Source organism: Ictidomys tridecemlineatus, chromosome 7 (genome assembly GCF_052094955.1).
Source record: "Ictidomys tridecemlineatus isolate mIctTri1 chromosome 7, mIctTri1.hap1, whole genome shotgun sequence".
In the NCBI taxonomy this organism is placed as follows: domain Eukaryota; kingdom Metazoa; phylum Chordata; class Mammalia; order Rodentia; family Sciuridae; genus Ictidomys; species Ictidomys tridecemlineatus.
In genome coordinates, this window is record NC_135483.1 from 41708792 (window position 1) to 41720118 (window position 11327).

At 30.3% G+C, this 11327-nt stretch overlaps 1 protein-coding gene across 9 annotated transcripts in view; it reads left to right on the forward strand.

Moving 5' to 3' along the window:
* Nucleotides 1–5329, forward strand: part of Triqk (triple QxxK/R motif containing) — a 72668-nt gene extending 67339 nt beyond the window's left edge. For all 9 annotated transcript variants that reach the window (XM_021728657.3, XM_021728658.3, XM_078016928.1 and 6 more), the window contains one exon: nucleotides 2180–5329. In XM_021728657.3, coding sequence (XP_021584332.1) covers nucleotides 2180–2293 — 114 coding nt within the window. In that variant the 3' untranslated portion in view covers nucleotides 2294–5329. The remainder of the gene's footprint in view (nucleotides 1–2179) is intronic.
* Nucleotides 5330–11327: the final 5998 nt, after the last annotated feature.

An 11327-nucleotide genomic window follows, 5' to 3' on the forward strand; every position in this document is an offset into this window, starting at 1 on the left:
ACAGCGCCACTAAAAATTTTTTTAGAATGCAAATATCTGTGATTCCTAGTATGTTGAAGGAAAAGAATCTAAAATTTTTAGTTAATTTTCTGTTTAAAAGGTTTATTCAAAAGGCACAATCATAATAAAAATAAAGATCAAAGTTTTGCTACATAAATAAAATATTCAGTGTTAACCAAATCCTGCCAACAATCCCTTGAGATGAGCAGCTTGAAATGTTATATTTGTTCTTTTTTGTTATTTCTGAATTAAAGCTAAAAATGGCCAAGGGGCAGGGAAGTCATAAATGCCTATCAGTCTTTTAAATTATGGTTAGAATTATCAGCATCCTGAAAGCATTATTCTCAAATTTCATAATTTTTTGACCCCCACCCCCCAAACTTTTTTCTCTACGTGCTTGTCTCCTCAACAAATCTTTGGACATTTTGAAGAAAATTATTTGTTCTACCTTCCCACCCAATGTTTCTAAACCATCTCATACCTTATGTAGAATAGACATAATTGAATTAATGGATTTTCTGAAGTTGTATTCTATGAATAGCATCTGTTTTCTATCCTTAAATTTCTTTTTCATTCCTCTGAATATCCTGGAAGTATACAGTAACAATAATTCAGAGTTATTTTAAGAAAAAGAGTTGAAAAGCAGCAATTAAAGTTGATTATCAATAAGATGAGAAACATGGCCTCCAATCAAGAATAAAAACTTCATTTTTGCATTAAGCTTGAGCAAATGAAATTGTGACTGCTGTTGATCAGTTTTGTTGTCCACTATACAGAACAGATGGAGTTTGCAGTTGTGTGTCACTTGTTTATTACATCCTCTTAAAATTAGTAGCTGTGTAACCAGATGGGTCTGGGAGCACAGCTGTGGATATAAGAAAATAAATGAAACCTGTCTGATGCTGCCATGCCCTTTTGAGATGCCAAAGTGTTCCAACTGTAACAAAGAAAAATTCACTTTCATTTGACATTATATTGATATATCAGATTTTAAAAACCAAGTCTTAAAAAAATTGACACTGAGTTTTTCAACCTCACAATTTTTATTATTTATTTTCATAGCTTGGATATGTAAATAAATTTAATTATGAACCTAAAACTCTGCATAAAATTATCAATTTGTAATCTCAACATTCAGATGAAAATTCCATGTTGATTCTGAACAAAATTGATTTTAATGTTTTTAAAGTTTATTAAGTAGCATATTATTTTATGTTCTTATGAGATGTAAAATCTATTCATGTGAATGCAAATAAATTGCTTTTCCATAAAACAATGAGAGTTAAAGGATATGTTACATAAGTGAAAAAAAGAAAGTAATATCTGGTCCAGCATTCTATTTGTGCCTTTTTGTTATTGTTGTTAAGCCAAATGACATATTAATATTGAGAAAGTTTTCTTATAATACATACACACATACTTTTTGAGAACAAATATGACTTTTATAATATATATGGTAAAAATTGTGATTATTTAATGTAGTTGATTAATGTAATCACCAAATTATTCAATGAAATATCTAGTACCATGCTACACAGTTGTGACAGATTGTAGTATATCTTGCTTTAGAAGCTGAGTACCAAGTTTTTGATCACCCACAAGATAAGCTTTAAGATTTAATAGTTAAAATTTAAAATTTGAACAAGGTAATTATTGAGGATATATATAGATACATTATCTAGAACCTGGTTATAATAGCCATTTTTCCCACTAAAAATGGAATGATAAATTTTTTAAAAATTGTATGTGCAAATGCTATCACCAATAGCAAATATAGTTGAAGCAACAAATGAAGTTAAACATACTCAAATAGAGAAATAGATAAACTGTATAGGCACAAACTACATTGCTTGTGTCCAACATTTTGATATATAAACTATGAAAAGTTATCAAAACAATTTTTAATTTTACTATTAGGAAAAATACTAGGTTAACTAAAAGTAATAATATTTGAAATGACTCACCCACTGATGTACTTGCCATTTAAATGGGTACTGACATGGGCAAAATAAGTTTCTTTATTTAATGGTAAAAAGTGTTTAACAAAAAGAATGTGATTATTAGATTCAAGTGATTCATTTCACACAGTGGAATAATACAGTTATTTTATCTAATGAAATTTATGACATTAACCAGTCTCTCTCCATCAATTTTAAGTCTGCTTTTTTTTCTTCCCTAGGAAGTTGGCCTTGTACTTGCAGCTATATTGGCCCTCCTGCTGGCTTTCTATGCTTTCTTTTACCTCAGACTGTCCACGGATGTTGAGCCTGATCTGGACCCAGATGAAGATTAGCTGAGCAGCAATCAATATTTGAAAGGAAAATAATTTTATAAAAGCACCCACTGGGACCAATACTTTCTAAAGTACTGAAACTACAACATCTTCAATATTTTCTTTTGGTACTTTTAGTTTGCTGAAATAGCTTTTTAAAATAGTTGTATAGGATATCAAGAAAAGAACCTTATGTAGCAATGTAGTATAATGTAAGCTACCAGTTACATTTATAAATCTGTCAGTTTTGACAGGCTCCCTATACATGTTGCATTTAGATAAAATGGATAACATCCAAGTTTTCAGATGTCTTACCTAACTTACATGTATAGCTTCATCACTTACAGATTATTTAATGTGTTTTTGTTCTATATACATCATAGGTAAAAGTATGTATCCTAATCTACAGGAACATACTCAAATCACATTCAGAACCTAAGAAAGATCGAGAAGTCATGGGAAATTTTTCTCTTACAAAGAAATCCTGCTTTCTTTCCAGGCATATTTTATATCATTAGAGAGACTATCTGCACATACATCTACAGTAATCTTTTCCTTCTTTGCCAACTGTTCAGTGCACATGTGCTCCGTCAGAAATGGCACCTGGATGACAGAAGCTCAAAGAGTCACATATGTCTCTAAAATAGAGTTCCTTCCCTCTTGGGCTGCCTGAACTGGTGTAAATAGAAAGTTCGGTTGATCTTGATTTTAATTAACTTATTACTCTATTATTACAAACTTGGAATTCTATTTTAATTATGTTGTTCTGGCTGCCTGCAGTATCAGTTTGCCCTTCTTGTTAGAGAGATATGTAACAATCTGTCATTTAATTGTGCAGTCTTTTTCACAGCACAGAATAGCAGAAGTCTTATCTACTCAGAATCATTTTCTTGGGTTGTGTCCTAAATCTGAAAAACACAAAGTTGTTTTCCAAATTTACATTTTATCTTTTAAGAGTTAATCAATTAGAATTTTTTAGGGAAAATAAATAATAGAAGAAAATATGTACCTCAATACTCTCATGTAGTTTCTTTTTATATAAACTTTTCAATGTATTTTCCACTCGTTGGAGCATAATGACTAGGATATTCAACTTTTTTGATAATCAAATTTTACTATATTTTAAAAAGACATGAAAACATAAAGCTTAGAAAAATGGAAATTATATATCCATAGAAGAGTTGTTAACTACTACCTTATATAAAAATACATAGAAAATAGATATTTTGAGATATCTGCATAATGTATTTCATAGTGTACACATGGTATTTATGAAGAATAAATACAGTATTCAGATTGTTTTCATAGTGCCCAAGAGACAAAAGTTTTGATAAATACCCTAGGAATATTATGGCTTTATAAGAATTTCTTAAAGAACATATCTTTGGTACTTTTGCAAAAAGTTGAATATGACAGTGTAACATTATGCTCTGTAGAGTTTTTTAAAGTAGCATAATTTATTTCATCAGTGTGAAAACAGCAAAGGTTCCAATATCCTCACAGATTATTTATGCCAAACATCTGAGGACAAAATTTAGCCAGTGTTATTTACTGGATTCTTCTCTTGAACTCACAAACTCAAAAGACAGACCAAGAGTTCTTATATCCTCACCACAGTGGACCAATCCAAGTGGCATTTTTAGGAAAGGTTGCAGCATTTTATGCCATGTGGTATGTCTGTTCGCAAAGTGGAAGGCAAGGGAATATCCAAGCTGGCATTTTGGATATGATGGGCCTTTTACTTTCCTGAGTGACATGCCACATGTCAAGAAATACTGCTTTCCTCTACTCCCATCACATTTACGTGAACAATTTTCATTTAGTTATTTCCCTCCCATATGGTGTTAAAAACAGTCATATTAAATAAAGATTATTCCTGGTTTTCAGTTTTAATTTAAATGAGAAGATATGTAATAATTGCTTATTAGCTACCCATACAAGTGAGATATTAACAGGGTTTACAGTATTTAAAATAGATAATTATGTTTTTGGAAATGTTTGAAAATTTATCATATTGAGAAAAACTACCATTCTGTTCTATTCATGAGGTGTTCTTTTGGGGGGAATGATAGTAATACATGTTAGCCTAAATATACTGTAAATATAGGCAAATTTTATTGCCCAGTGTTATTGATACCTGAGTCAATAGCTAGTACATTTGTATGACTGATTGATTTATGATGGCCTCAGAAAACCATAAATCTAAAAGGTTTAAAGCTTTGATTTCAGTAAATAGCAGGTAACATGAGATGATATATGTTTACACAACAGTTTTTGTGAAATACAAATTTTGTGAACTCACATTACCTGGGAAGCAGCCAATACTGTAAAGAGAAATCCCAGATTGAAAGTCTGGTTTGAATCTTTGAAGACAGAAAGGTGATATCTTTTGCTGTTTCAGGAGATTGCACTTTTGAATAGTGAGTGGTATTTGGCAGAAATCTAAGACTGGCATCAAACATATTTTAGACAGGTTATTTTCCCTCCAATAATTTACTGCTTGGAATAATTCAGAAGACAAAAACAGAAAAAAAATTATAATGACTTTTCAGAATGTTCAAACCTATTTATTAACATACTCTGCAGAATAGATTTCCAACCAATGCTGGAAATATAGCCTATGAAATACTGTGAATGAAGTATGAAGAGTTGCTGGTTCTTATTTTTCATGTAAGTTTAGACAAGGGTAAAGAATGTATAAATTATCTTAGGGGAAATATTGTAAAAATCTAACCTCATCTAGTATTTCTTTTAAAACTATTTCAACAAAAATGTAGGATTGATGGTTATTTTAAGGGAGCAAAATATATAAAGAGTATCTCTTATCGGTTTTTCATAAAGACAGAAGAAATGTTCTCATCCCAACTGATGATTGTAAGATCTAAAATATCTTCTTACTCATTTCTGTCCAATAGCATAATAATCTGCACATAAATTTAATAAATGCATGTTAAAATTTAAGCTAATGTATTTTAGTTCTGAGTCTAGATTTCTTGATGTACAGATGATCCAAAATTTTTTAATTTAATAAATAAAATTTAAACATCATAATATTGATCAACAGCATTTAGCATTTATGAACTTTGGTTGTATTGCAATACATATTTTTATATCTACAAATATAGGTATTTTTTCATTCTGATTCTCTTGAAAATTAAGATAACTAGCCTTAAGGTTACTACAAAATAGAAACATTGTTTTTTCTAGTAAATCAAGTATGCATATTTATTTAAAAACATGCTCAATGTTTGAATTCAACTTAGCATGCGTCTTCTCTCCAAATGAAAATAAATCTAAAATTTATAATGTTTATATGAATATTAAAGCATTTGCAGGTTCTAAAAGTATATAATCAATGATAATTCAATAGAGTGACTACTGCTTTGACTGAGTTTCAGAAATCAACTTTTTGAAATTAAAACTTATTCAATTTTAATGTATTTCATCATAACATAAGGTTCTTGAACTAGAAACTACCTAAGATAATTTTATATTCTCTCCTTAACAACAGTTAGACTTCTTTACACTTACCTGAGGCTTCTCTGAGAAGATTCCTACCCCTTCTCCCTTAGCAGCACTGCCTTCTTTTATTAGAATTACTCCAATGCAGTCTGGATAGAATGTGTTTGCTAGATTTTGTTCCTCTGACACCATATCTAGAATCAGTACAACCAACAGTTAAAAAAAATTGTAAAAATGTAGCAGATGAATTCAGAACCCACAGGAACATTCTTATCATATTTTTGAGGTTTTGACTATAAAGGTAGGTATAGAGGGAACTTGGAGAATCATGTAAAAAAATATAGTAGTATGGAAATATCCATAGAAGATCAGTAATTCATTTAAAACAATTGAACTGCAGCCGTATTCAGCATAGTGTCTCCTTGTTATACATTTTTTTTATCCTTAGCAACAGATATGAGATCCTTATTTCAAGAAAAATAAGATACTTTACATGCCAGAAGATTTTTTTTTGATGACAGTACCCCCTCCTATTCTTCATTTTTTAAAACAACAACCAAATTGGTAGGGAGGCAGCCAAAATTTGAGGTACCAATGCTTCTCGAACAGATGTCGCACCATTATTTTTTAGCTCGTTTAGATGAATAAACATGTTAAACTGTGAAGTATTACATTTTAGATTTTTTCATTAAAAAAAGAGACAATCTGTTTACTGTCCTAATTGAGACAACAATCCTTGTGGTTGCCAGTTTTGGCAGTCATAACAATGAACTATAAATATTTGGACCAATCAAGTAAATGGTGACTATAAAGGCTATAGCATGTGTAAAGTTCTGTTTTCACGGGCACCCCTCTTAGTATGGCATTTTTTTCTGAATTCTTCAAATACAATTGTTTGTGTGAAACTGAAGGTTCAAGATAAGCCTAAAAGAAATTGATTTCAATATCTAATTTCTTTCTAGTTTATCATCCCTTTTAGTGCTCAACTATCCATCTGCTTGTAACAAATTGCTTCTGCAGTTGCTCTATTGAATGTGACAAGGCAGGTCTTCATTGGATTGCCTTCTCTGTATGTCCCAGGGTACCACAAAATTCAGAGTTTTTTTTTAATTTTACTTTTTTTTCATATTTATAAAATGAGGTTTAAAATATTTAAGTCTCAAATTGCAGAAATTAGTTTCTTTTTCAGATGAGGTTTTATGAACAAACATTGCTGGATGTAATGCTTGATAGAATGACCTTGAGGAGATCATGTCTTAGCCTCTACTAGAATGGTTTACTTGAAACACCAGTGTGAGAGAGTTGGTAGACTAATGAGAAATAAACTATTGGTGATGCTAGTGCCGAACATTTGTGATCCATGCAGGGACTGTTCTTCCATGCATCTTATTTGAGTGCTTCAGCTCCCAGTGTTTCCTTTTTTACCCTGTCTCTCACTGTTCTGAGTTTGGGCAGTCCCTAAAGTTCTCTCCCTGTTGTTTTGAACCCCAGTGGTATTTTGGTGGATTAGCACTCTCTCCTACTTCATTGTATATTTTCCCTATTAACCATCTCTGCTCCTTTACTTACAATCATCACTGATCCTTATCTATTTTCCTCTCTCATTTTTAACTGCTTTCACTTTTATTGCTAATCTTTTGAATTACACAAAAATAGAGAGAATAATACAATGTTTATATAGTATCACCTATATAAACAATCATAAAAGTTTGTCACCCTTATATGAATTTCCTCCATTTTTTATAACATGAAGTATTTTTAATTCTAGACATGGTGGCATTTTACCTGTAAATAAATCAATATGCTCTTTTAGCTGAGAAGAAAGTTGCTTTTTGTTTGCTTGTTTGTTTGATGTGTATTACCAGGAAGCCATTGGTTTAGCTAATCAAATTAAATACAATTTCTTAATCTCATCTAATACAAGTTAGTATTAAAATGTCCTTAATTGTTTCCAAAATAACTATTTACAATAGATTTTGAATCAAGGTTCACACTCCATTCAGTTTAACATTTCTTAAATTTCTTTTATTCTAAAACAAACCTTTTTATTTCGTGCCATGGATTTACAGGTCCTTTAGAACGTAACAGTATTCTAGACTTGATCTTTTTCATCGTTTTCATTTTATTTCTCTATTTTCATGTTTTATTTTAACTTGCAATGAGGTCTTAAGCTAGATTAGCTCCAAACAGATTTTTTGTTATTGTTACTTGTTTTTAAGCCAAGAGTATTTCACAGCAATTAATAAGGAACATAATATATCTGTTTTTCTCACAGGATTTCTGAAATATATCTGTGAGTTCATGTAATAATAAACTGATTCTTGCCAAAATAAAGTTTCCTATTAATATTCTATTTATATCTTTTAGCATCCATTCACAATTATTTCTAGAGCTATTATATCTTTTTGCATTGAAAAATGGCAATTTTCTGTCATTCCTTAAGCATTTATCACATGGAATTATTTTATTATTATAATCAAGATAGGATGTTTGCACATTGTTATATAATTGGAGACATTTATACAAGGTGTAATACCAAATCAGGGTTATAAGTATTTCCATCTCCTCAAATATTAATCATTTCTGTGTCTTAGGAATGTCACACTCTTTTAGTCATCATTTTCATCAATAGTTTCTGTACAGTGCTGCAGAAAATCAGAACTGATTCTTCTTTGTGTTTTAATGATCCTTATATGTCTTCTTTCCATCTTCCTACCTCCCTCTCCCTTCCAGTTTCTAGTGACTATTATGCCATTCCATTTATGTGGAATTATTAGATAAATCTTATCGATTTTTTGGTTACCCTAAAATGTACCTTGTACAGGAAAAGAAGGATAAATACTTGTATTTTTTCCTTTCACTTTTATGCATTAGCACTCTCTAAAGGTGACTAATGAAGATTTGAAACTGTTATTGATGTTGCTTTTACTGTCATTATAATTCATAGATTTAATATATTTGATGTACTTCAATACATTGTAATCATTATTCTTTTTAGTACCTTAACAATAGAGTATTCTCAAGAAAATCATGAAAGGTATATGCTTTTGCATTATTTTTCATTTTTCAGAAAGCAATAGTGAGTGCAATCAGATTTTGAAAGCAACAGAGTGAGTGGTAAATATGGCAAAAATGGAAAAGCCTAACATTTTCTGATTATGTGTCTCACTAGAAAACTAACAAAATATTGAATGAGATTTATATAATATTCTTTAGAAAATAACTATGTGATAATCAATAGTTTTATAAATCAACATATATATATAAACAGTAATTATAAAAATTAGTAAAATATCATAATTGAAAAGTATCTTTCACAACTGCAACTAAAATTATGGGCTATGTAAAAAATAATAAGATATGTGATGAGCCTTTATTTAAATAAAAACTCTACAGGGCAATGTAATATATTTATACTTAATGACATGAAAAGAAGTAAAAAAGAAGTTATAAAACATGACATGTGATACTATTCTATTTGTTTAAATATACATGTCTTTGTATGTGTATTTATGTGTGTTGGAAGAATATTTGGCAAAACTAAGGAGTATTTGACTCTGGTTATGAATTACAAATGAAGCTTTAATAAAAAGGAGACCAATGGTCTTCCTGGACAGGAAGAATCAATTGTACAAATATAACTTTTTTCTAATATGGGAATAGAAAAGTAAAAAGTGAAACTTAATCTGTAAATATTAAAGTATAAATAATAAAAATAATGTCATAGTCAAGGAAAAAGTATTGAGATGAGCAGAAAAAATGCAGTGTCCAGGAATAGATAAAATATAAACATTTACTTAATGCATCATATGTAATTACGATAAAAATAAAGCTTATTTATTAAATGTATTTTAACAATTGAGTATCCTTTTGTAAATTAAAGCACATTCATACCATGATTAAAACCAAGTTAATTTCTGATGAAATTTATGATTTCTACGTGAAAAATGTATTCATAAAAACTATTAGAGGAAGTCATAGTAGACACTGTGGGAATCTTTTACTGGGAAAGTTATCTCTAGGAATTGATTCATGAGTCAAAAATCATCCTGGAGGGGCTGGGGATATGGCTCAAGTGATTGTGCGTACGGCTGGCATGCGTGAGGCACTGGGTTCGATCCTCAACACCACATAAAATAAAGATACTGTGTCCACCTAAAACTAAAAAATAAATATTTAAAAAAATATATCATCCTGGAAATACTATTAGATTATAGTATGTTAAATTAGAATGAAACCTTGTGCTTAGAATTAATGAAGAATTTGAGGAAATAAGTCTGTTTTCTAACCTTCTTGAGGAGATAGGAATCTCACATTCTTTCTAGAAATCCATTTACAGTATCCTTCCAAGGCTTTAACTTTCATAAGTATTTGTAGATATTGGATGACAATGCCAGTAGTATGCAAAAATGAGCAAAGCTTGTCATTCACAGCATTGTTTGTAGCATAAAAAACCCTTAGAGTAATATAAATGGCCAACATTAGAGTCTCTCTAAATGAATTGTTTCTTCCATAAAATAAGCATGATGAAATCATTAAAATCATACATATTTATACTGAATAACATGAAGAGAAGTAAAAAAGAAGTTATAAAACATGACATGTAATACCATTCTATTTGTTTAAATATACATGTCTTTATGTGTATTTATGTGTGTTTTTAAAATGTGTTAGAAGAATATTTGGCAAAAGTAAGGAGTATTTGACTCTGGCTATGAATTACAAGTGATTTTTACTTTATATTGAATGACTCCTTCAGTCTATGCTTCAGGAAGACTAGAAGGGAAATGGTTTTTCAGAGATACATATTGAGTCCCAACACCTAGTAGGTATGTCTCTATTTTTTCATTATATTCTTCTATTTTCCATAATTTTTAATCACCCATTGGATAAATTTGTCTTTTTTCACAAATCCTCAACATAAGCACTATAGAAATAGACAATTCTGCTTTTTCACAGTGAGAAATTGATCAATGCTTCAGAAAGGATGAATATTTGAGCTTATTCATTTTTCATTAAAAAATTGAGGATTTGCTAAATGCCAATGGCTCTTCTTTATGCTTAAAACAAGTTAATGAATATAAAACAAAGAAATAAAACATTCTTGTCTCATGACATGACATGTGATCTTGAAAGATGATGATAGTTTCATCAAAGGGAGGCAGGAATAAAAGTGGATAGAAAGATATTCCATGTGAGGGAAAACCAGTGAGTATAGAGACCCATTAGTGCCAGCTTGCTCCAGCTGGTGTCTCAAAGAGTGTGTGTGGCAGAATAGGTTGTAAAATTTGTTGGTGTTCCTTTATGCTCACTGTTACCTTCTTTTCTTTCTCTGATTTAAAACCATGTTCTCTTGATGAATACAAAAAATTCCTATTTATCTTTTAAGACTCTGCTCAAGGCCCAACTCCTTACACCCAAATATAAGTTCAGTGATTCTTTTCTGTCTTTCATAGAAATTATTCCATAGTAATTATCTATTCATGTAACTGTTCTCTACCTTGACTCCAAGATTCTTAAAGAAGAAGTTCTGGGTTTTATTGCTGTATCTCCAACACAAACATGGTTTCAGACCCATTGTGTATACAAAGTA